Source organism: Microtus ochrogaster, chromosome 8, assembly GCF_000317375.1.
Source record: "Microtus ochrogaster isolate Prairie Vole_2 chromosome 8, MicOch1.0, whole genome shotgun sequence".
Taxonomy (NCBI): domain Eukaryota; kingdom Metazoa; phylum Chordata; class Mammalia; order Rodentia; family Cricetidae; genus Microtus; species Microtus ochrogaster.
In genome coordinates, this window is record NC_022015.1 from 85,209,408 (window position 1) to 85,225,313 (window position 15,906).

The 15,906-nt window shown below is 41.9% G+C and overlaps 1 protein-coding gene across 1 annotated transcript in view; it reads left to right on the forward strand.

Moving 5' to 3' along the window:
- Positions 1–15,906, forward strand: part of Atrnl1 (attractin like 1) — a 558,188-nt gene that overhangs the window by 204,519 nt on the left and 337,763 nt on the right. The window contains exon 26 of the mRNA XM_005352541.3: positions 9,620–9,698. Coding sequence (XP_005352598.1) covers positions 9,620–9,698 — 79 coding nt within the window. The remainder of the gene's footprint in view (positions 1–9,619; positions 9,699–15,906) is intronic.

Genomic DNA, 15,906 nt, shown 5'->3' on the forward strand with positions numbered 1-15,906 from the left:
TGTACCTCACTGTGTGCCCTACTGTGTGCCTCACTGCGTGCCCTCCCATGTACATCACTGTGTGCCCTACTGTGCGCCTCACTGCGTGCCCTCCCGTGTACCTCACTGTGTGCCCTACTGTGTGCCTCACTGTGTGCCCTACTGTATGCATCACTGCGTGCCTAAAGTGTGCCCTACTGTGCGCCTCACTGAGTGCCCTACTGTGTATCTCACTGTGTGTCCTATTGTGTGCATCACTGTGTGCCCTATTGTGTATCTCACTGTGTGCCCTACCGTGTGCCTCACTGTGTGCCTAAAGTGTGCCCTACTGTGCGCCTCACTGCGTGCCTCATGCTGTGCCTCACTGAGTGCCTCACTGTGTGTCCTACTGTGTATCTCACTGTGTGCCCTACTGTGCGCCTCACTGTGTGTGCCCTACTGTGTATCTCACTGTGTGCCCTACCGTGTGCCTCACTGTGTGCCTCACTGCATGCCCTATTGTGCGCTTCACTGCGTGCCCTACTGTGTATCTTACTGTGTGCCCTACTGTGTATCTCACTGTGTGCTCTACTGTGTGCCTCACTGTGTGCCTCACCCCGTGTCCCATTCCACGCCTTACTTCATGCCTCACTGCAGTTACTTAGGAGGTGGCTGACTGTCCCTCTCTACTTAATCTACCACCAACCCGAATTCTACCACAGTCATTGTGCTGTAGTTAGTTTCTAAGGCATGATTTAAAGTATGGAAGTTGACTATTTAAAACTACTTTCGTGTTTGTGATCAGATGGTGGCTTCAGGTTCCTCTGTGGCCTGATCCAGTTACTGGTTTTACCTCAGCTCATCAGCCCCATTCCAGTTAATTCTGTGTGCGTCCTAGGTGGGTGTGAGGACTTGATTGCTGGTCTCTTTGTTTGCTGTCATTTGAGCGTGCTCACCTTCATTTTCAGTTATGTGCAGTAAGTTCCAGCGTTGTTCTCAAACCCCAGAGAACTCCATCACTGGCCTCTGCTTTGCAGCCAGCTTGCCTCTTACCCAGACTGACCTGTTCTTTGCCCTTGCTGCATTTATTGTGCTGTCTCACTGGCTTTTTCCCCGTAGCACGTCTCAGTTGAGATTGGTCCAAGTTGTTGGCGTTCCAGTCAGTGGCCTGATTGCTCGTTCATTGCTGGATTAGTGTTTTGTTTATGGATTTATCACTGTATTTACCCACTGAGAGATAGATGCTTTCTGGCCATTATGAATAAAGTGTCAGGAAACAAAATATTTTCTTTATGGTTGATATGGCCACAAGTTTTTATTCCTCTAGGATGGCTTCTTAGAAGTAGAGTTGTGGGTCAGAGCTTACAGCACATTCATCTTCTCATTACTTGCTGGAATTTTAGAGCGGCAGCATCTGTTCAGATAAACTGTGAAGCAGGAGGGCTCCAGTGTTCACGTCTTTACCAGGGCTTGGCCTGACACCGCGCGCGCACACACACACACACACACACACACACACACACACACACACACACACACATAGAGCATGCCTGTGACACATATATGATGGAACACACAGAACATGTCTATGATACATATGTGATGACATCCTGTGATCTCATTCTCCTTTCTCAAATAAGTGATACCATATAAGCCACTGGTAATTTTTCTTATTCTTTTTAGCCGTCCTTTTGTCTTCTTTGAGGAAGTTCTTTTCAAATCTTTTGCCCATCTTTTGTTCATTTAAGTTTTTATTACTGAATATTTATTATACATTATATATTTGAAGTCTCTAACTCTTTGCCATGTATATTATTTGCAAAGATTTCAGTCTTTGGATTGCCTTTTATACTTTTTTTTCCCTGGTTTTTGAGACAGGGTTTCTCTGTAGCTTTAGTGCCTGTGCTGGAACTGGCTCTTGTAGACCAGGCTGGCCTTGAACTCATGGATCCGCCTGCCTCTGCTTGCCTAGTGCTGGGATTAAAGGTGCGTGCCATGACTGCTCCGCTAAAAGTAAGTTTTTTAAATTTTGTTTTTAGTGTTAGAACAAAAGATTCGTTTGGTATTATTTATAAAGTAATAAAAAATAAAATAAAATACAAATGAAATATCACTACAAAAAAAAAAGAACAAAAGATTCCTCCCAGCTCAAAGTTTCTAAGGGTTTTGTATTTCTATTTTGTATATTTAGAGTTATGTTTTTTGACAGCTATTTTTGTTGTTGTTTTTTTATTACAATTTAGCTAAAGTTCATTGTTTTTAATGTAGCTTTTAATTTCTTATAGCCCGACTTGTTGAAAAGACTGGCCTTTCAACACGTGTGAGCCTCTGTCTCAGGGAACCTTTCTGAGCACCCCACCACCACCACTGAACTTCAATGTCAGGATTTGTTAGCCTCCTCCATGGCTGTAAATTATACTCTTGGAGGTCAGTAGGCAGAGCAGAGAGGACAACCAGACTTTGAAATATGAGTGAACTGATTGGAAGGTCACCAGTTTCCCCAGGAGTCTCCTCTGGCCTAAAATATTAAAGCTTCAACATGAACCTGAGGACCATCACCCACACATGATAGCGGTTACCATCCCGCACACATGACAGCGGTTACCACTGCCCACACATGACAGCGGTTACCACTGCCCACACATGACAGCGGTTACCACTGCCCACACATGACAGCGGTTACCACTGCCCACAATGACAGCGGTTACCATCGCCCACACATGACAGCGGTTACCATCACCTACACATGAGAATGGTTGTCATTGCCCACATATGACAGCAGTAACCATCGCACACATGACAGCGGTTACCATTGCACACATGACAGTAGTTACCAGTGCATACATGATAGCGGTTACTATCGCACACATGACAGCTGTTACCATTGCACACATGACAGCAGTTACCACTGCCCACACATGACAGCGGTTACCATCGCCCACACATGAGAGCAGTTACTATCGCACACATGACAGCAGTTACCATCACCCACACATGACAGCGGTTACCACTGCCCTCACATGACAGCGATTACCATCGCCCACATGACTGTAGTCATGACAGTGGTTGTCATCACACACACATGCCAGTGGTTACCATCACCCACACATGACTGTGGTTCCATTACCTAGAAGCACCATAGAAACACTGAGATGTTGCATTGTGATGCTGTAATCAAGTGTGCTGTCTGAATGACCTCATACAAATGACATATTTAAGGAAGGTTGTTTTCTGTAGCCTCAGGTGGAAATATCCCAAAGTGCTCAGAAAGGGTAGGAAGGGAAAGTAAGACTGTGCTATGTAATAGTGTAGGAACATGAAAAGGAACAAAGTGATGTCACAGGAGCAGTGTGGACAACAGAATGTAGTGTGGTGGAAACGGAATAAGAAGAATAAAGACTTTCGGATTCCATTGATGGGAAACTAAGCTTTGCAATTAAATCAGTCTGATTTGAGTGGGAGAGAATGGGTCACCTGTTCATCTATGTGGGTGGTTGTTACATAGGCGCATTGTCTGGTAATTTGAAAGCTATATACTTTTTATTTCTCTTTTTATGTTACAGAACATTGGATTATAGACGATTTGAAAAAGAACATGTATTTGCTTTAAAATGCCAAAGTAATTCTTTGACCAAAGCTTTTATCCGACTGCCCCGTTTCAAGCGATGTAATTCTAAACCAACCCAGTATAGCAGAAACACCATGTTCATTGATTTGTGTCACAAGTTTGAGTTTATTAGATATCACCCAGATTAGTTGCAGTCCAGACACGTCAAGGAATACTGTTCTAATCCTCGGCCAGGCGGGTTTTCAGAGTGCCCACGTGTCCACATGCTCTGTGGGCGTGAAAATCTCTCATGTTCTGGGAGACTTAGCTGTATTTCTTCGTGAATTTTAAAGTTTACTATGTTGTATGGGTTCTTGCCCATTCTTAATTTATTCTGTCAACATGACTATATGGCAACCATTTGATTTGAGAGAGGTCGGCCCCTCATCAGCTTCATGGAGGACTAAAGCTCTTTAGTACATCTTTAATGGTTGATAGGAGTGGGTATACCTGCCACAGTGTGAGAGAAGGTGCTGTGGTATTGGAATTGGTTCTTAAAAGGACAAAAAAGTCTGAGATTAAAGTTGATTTACAGCAAAATATATATTCCAGACATTCCTATTATCTGTCTACCTATCATCTATCTGTCTGTCTGTCTATCTGCATCCGAAATTAGACATTCCTATCATCTGTCTATCTATCATCTGTCTGTCTGTTTGTATCTGAAATCAGACATTCCTATCATCTATCTACCTATCATCTATCTTTCTGTCTGTCTGTCTGTGTATATCCGAGATCAGAACATTTGGACTTCATCTGCCTTAACCCACAGCAGTCTGGGTGTCCTGAAGGAAGGAGATGCATTGCCTCACAGATCTGAAGGCTGAACGGGTCCTGGTGCCAGCACTCTTGGTCTCTGATAAGGACCTTCAATGAGAGGGCAAATGGCCGGTTCCTTGTTCTTAACTTCTTGGCTTTTTTTTTCACACTATGCAAGGCAGAGGGCATGTGAGTTCTCTGGTTTCTTTTCTTATGAGATCATAAGTTTCTGTGAACTTTGTGTGAACCTAGACATACCTGGGAAGAAGGAATCTCAGTTGAGGAATTACCTTCTTCAGATTGGCTTGTGGCACCTCTGTGTAACAGTGTCTTAATTGCAAATTGATACAGCAGGAGCCAGCTCACCTTGAGTGTTCATCCCAGGCAGGCAGGCAGGCAGGCAGGCAGGCCTGGGTTGTGTAACAAAGGCAGCTAAGCAGGCCAGTAGGTTGTGTTCCCTCAAGGTCTTTGCTTTATTTCCTGCCTCCAGGCTCCTGCTTGGACTTCGCTTGATGTTGGGCTGCAACCTATAAACCTGTTAAACCCTTTCTTCCCCAAGTTACTTTTGGTCATGACATTCATCAATAGAAAACGAACTGGGACAGACACTGACCTTCTGCTGGAGTTCCTACTTTATGAAATATAGTCAACTTAAGTCCCTTCTTCAGGGCTTTGATACTAACATTTTGGGAGTGTCAACAAACATTCCCTCAGATGCGATAGGGCAGCAGTAACAGCCACAGTCATGATTGCCCCAGTTTTGCCCTGGCAAATCAGGAGCCTGGGAACTTCTGAGGAAAACTTGCTCAGTCACCGTGAACCACTCGCATAAGCTGGGGTAGGTGCCAGGCTCCGAGAGCCTCTCTCCCTAGCATTGTTCACTATGTAATCTTGGTGATAGACACAGCTCTGTGAGCTCCTCTCTACCTCAGGAGTGTAGGGACTTGATGGGACCAATCTCATGGTCTCCTCTTGTCTGGATAGGTGCGTTCATACTGGCGAGTGTGTTTCAGACTCGTCTATGCTAGTTTCAGTTAGGTTTTCTATTACTTGTATTTGAATTATCCTAAGTGTACAAGGTAATTAATTATCCCTATTGAAAATGCTCGAGACCCCCCCTTCCATCCCATTTTGAAATACTTTCATATGTAATGAGATAGCTTGGTTATGGAACCCACTTCTAAACAAAAGGTTCATATGTTCTGTATGTCTTACCTACATGAGCTGAAGGTAATTTTCTGCAATGTTGTTAGTGCACCCGTGTCTTCTCGGCGCTGTGTGAGGTCGGCTGTAAAGGGGAGCAGGCCAACACTTAGAAGCTGGGGTTCTGGAGCCTTCACTTCCAGGCCAGACTTTCTCTGTCTGCAGTCACCCTCCTTACACGCTATGTGCTGTGCAGGTTTTACAGTCAATGTGTTGTTTCCCCAGTGACCCATGTGGCTCATTTAATCTTCAGCTCTGAGCAGATGGGCAAATCGGCAAACCCAGATCCTCTATCATCCATCCCACATTCCCCAGTTTTGAGTTGTTTTGCTTTGTTAGCATTTCAGTCGGTGAGAGTAAAATCCTCGGGTGCCAGGGAATTGACAAGTCATTAGAAGCTATGTTTTGGGATGTTGGTTATTAAGGGAAGTTATTTTAAAAATACAACAAAGAGCCAGGTGGAGGTGGTGCACGCCCTTGATCCCAGTACTTGGGAGGCAGAGGCAGGCGGATCTCTGTGAGTTCAAAGCCAGCCTTGTCTATAAGAGCTAGTTCCAGGACAGGCTCCAAAACTACACAGAAACCCTGTCTCGAAAAATCAAGACCAAAACAAAACAAACACCAAACCAAAACAAAACAGCAAAGTCCACTATTTTAACGCTGTACTACTTTCCAAGGTTTTCCATTAAAATACAAGAATAATATATGCAAACTAATTTTTAAATATTTAATATCTATTGCTTATATTTAGTTAAGCTGTCACTTATAAATCATTGGGAATATTATTTCTCTTTTGTTGTACCAGAGTTCCCTTTTTGTTCCTGGCCCTAGTCTCAGTACAGACCCATGTCATACTGCAATGTGTGCTTCTAGCTAGATCAGCAGTTCTCAACCTGTGGGTCACAACTCACACAGGGTTTGCATATCAGAATTCCTGACTGTCAGATATTACATTGCTGTTGGCAGTAGTTTCTGCCCCATCCGGTCCCGCAGACATTCATTCCCAAAGAAACACACAGAGGCCTACATTAATTTTAAACTGGTTGGCCTAGTAGCTCAGGCTTCTTATTAACTAATTCTGACATCTTACATTAGTCCATAATTCTTATCTGTGTTAGTCACATGGCTCGGTACCTTTATCAGTGCGGCGTTCTCTTCATTCTTCCTCTTGGTTTGGATGACGGCTGCAGACTGAGCCTTTCCTCTTCCCAGAGTTCTCCTGTTCTGGTCACCCCGCCTATACTTCCTGCCTGGCTACTGGCCAGTCAGCATTTTATTAAACTAATAGAAGTGACAATTCTTTACAGGGTACAAGAGCATTGTCTCATAGTACTATGGTGCACACACAATCCCACTTGGGTGTGGCCTCTTAATGGCTACTGGCTGAAGGAATTTCTCCAGCACATTGCAATTCATAGCAAATGAGTTAATGAGGTAGGAATGAAGATAATTTCATAGTTGAGGGTCACCGCAACATGGAGAACTGTATTAAAGGGTCGACACGTTAGGAAGGTTGAGAGCGAGTTCCCTAGATGATATTACTGGATATTCCATACTTTGTATTAGGAATGTTGTAAAAATAGTCACTGTGTACAGGTTATGTCTGAATTATTGCAGTATCTGTCCCTAAGTTTTCTTCTCACATCTAGTTGGCTTCCTTTTTGTTATTTCTGTTACTACTATGTTCATTACATAGACGTGTTGAACCCCTAAGATTCCTGTGCTATAGAGCCACATCCTTTTCTCTCTTCTCTTACTCTGCCCTGCTCACCCTTCCCTTTCTTCCCTTTCCCTCACTTCCCTTCCTCTCTGTCTTCCCCATCCCCACCCCATTCCCTGTCCCTCTTCTCATCCTTTCTTCTCTGTATCTGGTCTCCCCGGTACCTATACCAGAATTTACAGAAGCCATTTTATGAGGAAGAAATCTCAGAGAAAGTTGCCAAAGGATTTTCCTCCTGTGTAGAAATAGTGATGAAAATAAATCCAAGGATACAGATGTTTGATGCTACCCAGTGAACCCTTTGTTTTATCCATAAGGAGAAGCTAATGTAAAGACCAATAGATTTCAGTGAATTAACACAATCAATGTTTACTTCTCTTCTTGCAAAATGGAATGGACAGAATTACCATGCACAGCCCTGCCCCATGGTGCTTCCCACAGAATTTAGGAACTGTAAATTCTGATTGTGGCTCCAGGATGTGTCACCAAAGGCCAGTGCCATGCCCTCCCTCCCTCTGACTGCAGCAGTCCAGGACAGGCTCAATAGCTAAAGTAAAACCCGTCTCAAAAAACCACAAAAACAAAACAAAACAAAATCCCATTTAACTGAAGTAAGAATGTCATAGGGAAAATAGCTTTTCCGGTAACACAGGTGAGCATAAAACTCAGCAGCGCTCGTCATGCTTCCGAGCACCATCTTTAGCAAGGGCAGGGATTGCACAGGGACCTCAGAGTCTTGGGGTCATAGAGTGAACCCCTCACAGCACTTGGTACTATTGCTCCTCGATGGAAGTCATTTTAGTCTGAGTTTGGAATGGCAATTTTGTGTCTTTTGTACTAATTTTTTTTAAGGGCATAATGATATTTCTGAAATTAAAATGGACCCTCAGACTCTAAAGTACCAATTTTCAGCACTATTAATAACATTTATGCTACTAACCTGAGATTAGCATGAGAAATATGGTTTCTATGGAAATAACTGAGATGCAGACAGAACTTCTCAACTTAGACAACTTTGGCAGTCTGAATATAAAATCATGGTGTGTGTGTGTGTGTGTGTGTGTGTGTGTGTGTGTGTGTGTGGTGTGTATGTATGTGTGTGTGTGTGTGTGTGTGTGTGTGTGTGTGTCCAAATCATGACAATAAAATGCCCCTGGACATTAAACATGTCTCTTTAAGGTAAACCACACCTAGTGGGGAGCTGCTCAGCCAGAGGGTGCCGCAGAGGCTTTTTCAGATATGTAAGGGTTTCAGAATGTAGCGGGCTGATTCAGATTTACTCAGAACAGAATTGGTGTGAAGTGGCCGAAATGATTCTATTTTCATCCTAGGAGTTAAGGAAATGTGGAAAGCACTGACTTGTGAATTAGCAGTTCCCAGATGATTTTTTAATTAGGTAAATTGCATACTTAGTCACTCTCAGAATTTACCAGGGATTTCTTTTCTAGACAGGATTTTGAACTTAATAATCTCTTCAATCCTTTTTAATGATAAGATGCTGTAATTTTGACAGTACTAAAGATACAGATTTGCAAAATTAATCCCCTGTTTGTCTCCCTCAACACCCCCCCCCCCCCCCGGTCTCTGCCAATTCTGTGGCTAAGCACAGGGTCGTACACTAATGAGGAAAAATGTCTTCCCACCAAGCTCTGTGTCCAGACCAGAAGTCTGGTTTTGAGAAACAGAGAAGTTCATTATTCACACCGATGTATTAGTTTTAAAAAATGCCCACTTGTTCATTTTTACTCTGTGGGAGGGGATGACTGCATGCCACAGTTACAAGTGGCCTCAGGGGACAGCCCTCAGGAGTTGGTTTTTGTCATCCATCAGGAGGGTTTCAGAAATCAAACTTGGGTCATCAGGGCGAGAGCAAGCACCTTTGCTCAGGCCGTCCTGGAAGCCCCATTAACTGAACTTGAAGGGTTATCCCTAATTTAAAGAAGGAATCTAGAATGTAATCAACATTTGTTGATTTAAAATGGTTCAAAAAGGATGAAAGAAAACAAAATTACCTAAGAGATTTCAAAGAATGAATATTTCCCATTGTCGAATGAGGAATGAGTCTGTTGATAGGGAAAGGAACATTTAGCTAAAGTTCAGGAAAGTTTAGTTGAAACAGTTTGCAGACTGTGTCCTCTAAAATATGATATGGTAGATAGATACTAATCATTATTATCCTGAGTGATCTTATTGGTATACAAACCAGGAAAAAAAATTCAGTTCAAAAAGAAACAAGTAAGTTGATGATGAAGAAATTCTTTTAGGAAATATTTATCATGACATGTTTTCCTCTATATCTACCTTATGTTATTTTCCTTTACTGCATATTTCAAGTGTATTTTGAACACATTTATCTGTGCTTTATTTTCTAGTTGCTTTTTATCCTTGCTGCTGGTGGCTGCTGTGGTTTGGAAGATCAAACAGACTTGCTGGGCTTCCCGACGGAGAGAGGTAATGGTCCCATTATCTAATCTCTGTGAGGGTTTGAGCAGCCGTGGATCTTGGCTAATTCATGCATATGCTCTTTCAAGTGCAGAGTTACCAAGCCATTTATACGTTAACATTGGACAGTTCTATGTTTATAAAATTCCACAGTTGACCTGGGCGATGGTGGCGCACGCCTTTAATCTCAGCACTTGGGAGGCAGATGCAGGCGGATCTCAGTGAGTTCGAGGCCAGCCTGGTCTACAAGAGCTAGTACCAGCACAGCCAGCGCTGTTACACAGAGAAACTCTGTTTTGAAAAACAAAATAAAACAAAAAACAAAGAAACCAAAAGAGAAATTCAGAGTTGACAACTACAATCGTTTAGGTCATTCCATGTGCTCATGATAATTGTCCTTCAGACAGGAGGTGAGAGAGGCAGTTTTGTGTTGCTTTGCCTGTGCTAACAGCGCTGACTGAGACTGTTATGTGCCAGAAGAGCAAGGCCTCACTTGTCTTGTCTACATGATGATGCTCTCTCAGACACCGAGCTGCTGATTCTCCTTCCGATTCGGGGTCAGCTCTGATGGACAGAATGTTAGTTTTTCTGCAGTGATTTCTTTTTTAACTTAGAATTCTTGTGCTTGTCTTATGAAGTTGTGCTTTTCCAAATAGAAGGGGCATTTAAAATGGGAATGACTTGAAATTCATGCGTTGGGTCTACCACAGAGCACTTGTTCTTATTATTTGAATCTTTGGGTCTCTTAAACCTGACTATACTTTTTAATAATATAATTTTAATATCAGACACCTATGATTATTACTCCTATTGAATAAGACACCTAAGAGTTCAAGGGCTCTAAAAAACCTACCAAGACTTCAGTTTTGATATTTCCTCTTCTACTTGGCTTCCCTGGTAACTTACCCTTCACATAATATGGAACCTTTCTTTTGGACTATGCTAATGAAGTGGAACAAGAAGGGGACATTGGCTCATGGAAGTCAACACCCTAGAAGGGAACAAGAAGGGGGTACTGGTTCATGGGTTCGTGGAAGTCAACACACTGGAAGGTGAAGCATTAGCACTGGTTATTCTCTTTATACAGGTGTTGAAAGCACTTAGCTCCAAGGATACATGCTAGGTTACTAGTCATTCCGTTAGAACAAACATCTGTTTACACCAGATGTGTGCTGAAACATGGCTCCATGGGTTGCTCTTCTGAGCGGCTTCCTTGTAATATTGGGGTGTGAGGTTTTATATGAGTTTGAGTGTTTAGCCTGTGTGTCTGTGCACCACATGGATGCCTGGTGTCCAGGCCAGAGCAGGGTGTGTCATACTTTGGAACTGAAGTTCCAGATGGCTGTGCGCTGCCCTGTGGGTCCTGGGGATTGAACCCATGTCCAAGAAGAATAGCAAATGCTCCCATTCACTGAGCCGTCCAACGCTGAGTTTTCAAAAGACAGAGACAAATCAAGATCTTCTGTTTTTTTCTTATAATCATATACTTGACAAGCAAAAGTACTGTGACTATATTAATAGTTAAAAGAAGTGAAGTATTTTCTACTTGGAAACTTACCTTTGCATGTCTTGAGTGTTTTACTTGGACTGTGTCTTTATAGCAAAATCCACATTCATTAACAAGGGGAGCCTCACTTTCATTTAACTCCATATTATCCATGAGTCTTTAAATGCTGCATTAATTTCTTGTAGCAGCATTATTTCCCTTATAAATTCAGTTAAATTTTCAGTTCTTCAAATTTTCAAAAATATTAATATAGAGTTTAATCACATTATTCAACAACCTTTCTAGAATATTGTGCTCCTCTCGTGCTTAAAAATAAGTAAGATAGCCAGGCGGTGGTCGCGCACGCCTTTAATCTCAGCACTCGGGAGGCAGAGGCAGGCAGATCTCTGTGAGTTCGAGGCCAGCCTGGTCTAGAAGAGCTAGTTCCAGGACAGGAACCAAAAAAAAAGCTTCGGAGAAACCCTGTCTTGAAAATAATAAAAAAAAAAAGAAAGAAAAAAAAAAGAAGTAAGATAAAAAATCAGCTAAATTGCCTGACATAAAGAGCTGTCCTGTGAACCTAACCATACCTCTTGGGGTGCTGATGCATAAGATCTGATTTGGATTTATTGTCATCAGCCTTAATCTGTGACTGAAAATGGTCAACTGAAACTTAAGGGTCAGTCTGGGAGCTTCAGAGTTCATTGTTTTTCTTGCTGTATTTCAGACTGTTGATAAATACTGCTAACAACATGGGCTAAAGTTTTGAGAAAAATTCTCCATCTTTAAACCACATCCAGCACATTCCATATAAGCACACAATACTTGGGAAACTCCTGGGCTATTGTGTTTCGCCTGGGGTGAGGTTTGATCCATGAGAAGCTTTTTGGAAATGACACAAGTAATGAGGTGAATCAGGAAGGTGGAGGGTAAGGTTGGATAAATGTTTGTAGAATTACTATGCAAACATTTGCAGTGTTTTAAATAAAATACAAAATATGCCGGCGATATTGGCTCAAGCCCTTAATTCCAGCACTCAGGAGGCACTGGCTGGAGGATCTCTGTGAGTTTGAGGCCAGCTGGGTGTACAGAACTAGTTCCTGGACAGGCTCCAAAGCTACACAGAGAAGCCCTGTCTCAAAATAAAGCAAATATATTATATAATATATTATATTTATAATATGAAAAATATTTCCTGAAATTATAGTTTTTAGAGATGGTTGGGCATTGTCATTGTTTAGGCCCAATTATTTAGGTAGATTAAGAAATTGCCACTGAGAATGACTCTCCCTGAGTAAATATTATCTGATTAATCATAAAACCTTGCATGTTATATATTCAGGCAAGTATCTGTACACAAATGTATTGGATATACATGCTTACATCTTTATTCCCCCAAATTTTTATTCTTTGTATAAAATTTAAAATCATGAACTTAACTGGGAGTTTCATAAATGAGTTCACAGTATTCAAATCCTTCCCACCCCCACCAGCTCTTCTTGTGTTATATGCACACACACACACCCTACTGAAAGCAGTTAATGCTGCCTGTATGTTCATGTGCTTGGGGCTGATGAGCTAGGACTGGGAAACCTATCAGGGGGCCTTTCCTTGTAGATAGCTCCCCCTCCTTGAGCAGCCATTGGCTATGTAGAGCCCTTCATTGAGGGGTGGGACTTTGAGGAGTTTTTACCCATCCACTCCGTCCTGTCTCCTGGAGTGGTTTCATGTAAGTGGCCACCTTGTTGAGAGTTCATAGGAGAGGCACGCTGCCATGTCTAGAAGAAGCTGCCTGCAGAAGTCACCCTTGTCCTCTGGCTCTCAAAACACCCCTGGATGTTTCCTGAACTTTAGTTGTAGGGTGTATGCTTGAAATGGCTGAATTTGAGCCCAGCACTTTATGGCTACTTCTTTAAACTTTGACCTTTGTGGATCTCCGTGGTAGCCCCTGCCTTCTGCAGAAGGAACTCTGATGGGAGCTTACTATTACTCGTAACTGTGGATAGAAGGAAAGTATTCAGATACAGTTGGTGGCTATGCTAATTTAGGAACATGACCATAGTAGATTCTCTTCTGGTGTCTTTGACATCTTCAGGTTGAGTTCTTAGCAACTTTACAGTATCAGGCATGGAGTTCCCCCTTTTGGATGGACTCTCTGTCCATTATATTAGAGATGTCTTGGCAGGCTGATCACTGTTGTGGTTTTCAAGCTTTGATACAGATGTTCACTCCTGCGCAGAGAAGAGACTGCCCCTCTAACATCCGGGCTCAGAGTGAGAGAGCAGACACGGTGTTCCCGTGTAAGGTGTGATTTGCATTTAAAGCAAGGGTGGGTGTGCTTGGGAAAAGTAGAACACATGAACTATGTATATTACACTTCCGATTTAAAGAACAGTTCTTCAATATGGTAATTAGATTTTAAATAATATATCCTACAGATATATAACTGCCTAGTTCTCCAAAGTGAACTCATTCAAAGACATTAATAGAAAACTCTTGCCTATGAAGACAATTTCATATTATTTCAAAAGATTCTTGAAGTATGTTCTGCCTTCTTACTTTGAGTTGTATGTGGCTGAGACAGAATGATGTGCAGGTGTGTTACCATGAAACGTGCTGTTCTTTCTTCTAGTAACTTTCTGAAGTAGAGTTCCAAGTCTACTCAGAGAACAGAAGCAAATCAGTCAGACAAAATCCTAGCCTCAAAAAGTTGAACACCTTAAATCTTTCTTTATCTGGGACATCCGAGCAATCCCTTCTGATAGCTTGTGCTCATGGGAATGGCACTATGTATAGATATGGGCACCACCAGTCACAGACAAATGCTTACGCCACAGCCAAGAAAGAGAACCTAAAAGTTTAGATGACTGCCGATTCGTCAAAAATACTATTTTAACCCCTGCCCTAGAGATGCAGTTTCCCTTTTCCTGCTTATGGATTCTAGAGGGGAGTGCTTGCTAGCTGGACAAGCTATAGTTCAAAATGGGGCCCGTCAGATTCCAGAATCCAAGCTCAATGAACTATATAACAAATTCCAAAGATAACCTACATGTAGGCAGGTTTGGTTTGTAATTGGCTATTTATACTGTACCATAAGCATCCGTTTGTTGTAGTGGGAATGCACTGTGGGTTCTGTAATATGAAGACATGATCAATCCTTATTTGATGTAACTCAAGGAAGACAGAACAATGCTTGCTTAGCTCCAGCAAAGTACTCCCTCACCACCGAGAATGTTCATTCTATATTTATTGAAAGGTCTTTCATAAGATTATTTAAAGATTGACTTAATCATATAAAATTCACATTTATACAAAGAAAATAGAAACAAATTAAATTACTTCATGTACTTCTAAAAATTTTAAACGTAATAATCTATGTTTTCATAAATCATTTTTGAGTAGTTGAAGAGGATTTATTTCACATCATGCCGCTGACCGAGATAATGCCGTTTACATTCATGGGTGCAATGCCACCTGCATGGGAACTGCCCTCTCACGGGCAGTGGTTATGCAAGCTCGTCACTTGTATCACACCGGAGTTGAGAGAGGTTAAAATTTGTTACAAAGTGTCAAGTGTGGGTAGAGCCGGCTTTTGAAGGGTTATGCTCTAGAGTTCACAGTGCCAGCTGTTCATCTGGTGCATCCTTTTAAACGTATCAGGCACCAGTAAGTATCACTTGTGTTTGTTGTTGTCTGCGTGTGGTATAAAGAATGATAGACACTGAATTATGTGCTACTGTCGTGAGTAGGAGCTCCTACATCTTCCATTGTTTTCTTTTTTGGAATCTCTTCTCAACAGTGGTTTTCTTTAGTTTTTAAAATATTGCTATTTTGTTTGTGTGACTATCAATGTGCATGCGTGCACGTGAACGTGTGTGCTGGCGTGTTTGTGTGGCATGGCCCATGGACTGAAGCAAGAGAAGAGCTTTGTGGAGTTTTTCCTCTCCTTCACCTTTTTCTGGGATCCAGAAATGGAACTCAGGGCATTGGGACTAATGGACAGCAGCACCTGTGTCCCTAGTTTTATATCAACTTGACACAGGCAGATTCGCTTTGGTAGAGGAAACCTTAGTTGAAAAACTGTAATGTGGACAAGTTTGTGGTGCATTTTTGTAATATTTGGTTTAGGCGAAGAGCCCAGCTTTCTGTGGTTGGTGCCGTCCATGGATGATTTTTAGGTATTATAGCAAAGCAGACTTGAAACTGTTGTGTTTGTTTGTTTATTATTTTTAAGTTTTTTTTTAATTTTGAGGTTGTAGTATGGTTATATTTCTCCCACCTAGACATCCTGTTCTCTTCCTTTCAAATCTGTGTCCTTTATCTTTCATTAACTGTTGTTGAATACGTGTGTATCTCTACACATATATTCCTAAGCTGCATTCATTTTCATGCCAGTAAAGTGCTCTGGTATTGTAATATATTGCATGAATTATTATATCAAGAAATGAAAAGAGTTTTTGTTTTCACATTGGAGTGGGCACAATAAAAGTTTGACTATCAAAGTCATCATGCCTCCAGTATTCTATATTAAGTTAATCCATGTTGCAGCTGTGTCTGTTAACTTCGTCCATATCCCAGTATCCTGGATCAACTCCTTCCGTGTTCCATTTTCCTGTATTAACTCCATCCGTGTTCCAGTGTCCTGCATTAACTCCATCCGTGTTCCAGTGTCCTGCATTAACTCCATCCGTGTTCCAGTTGTCTGTATTAACTTCATCCGTGTTCCAGTGT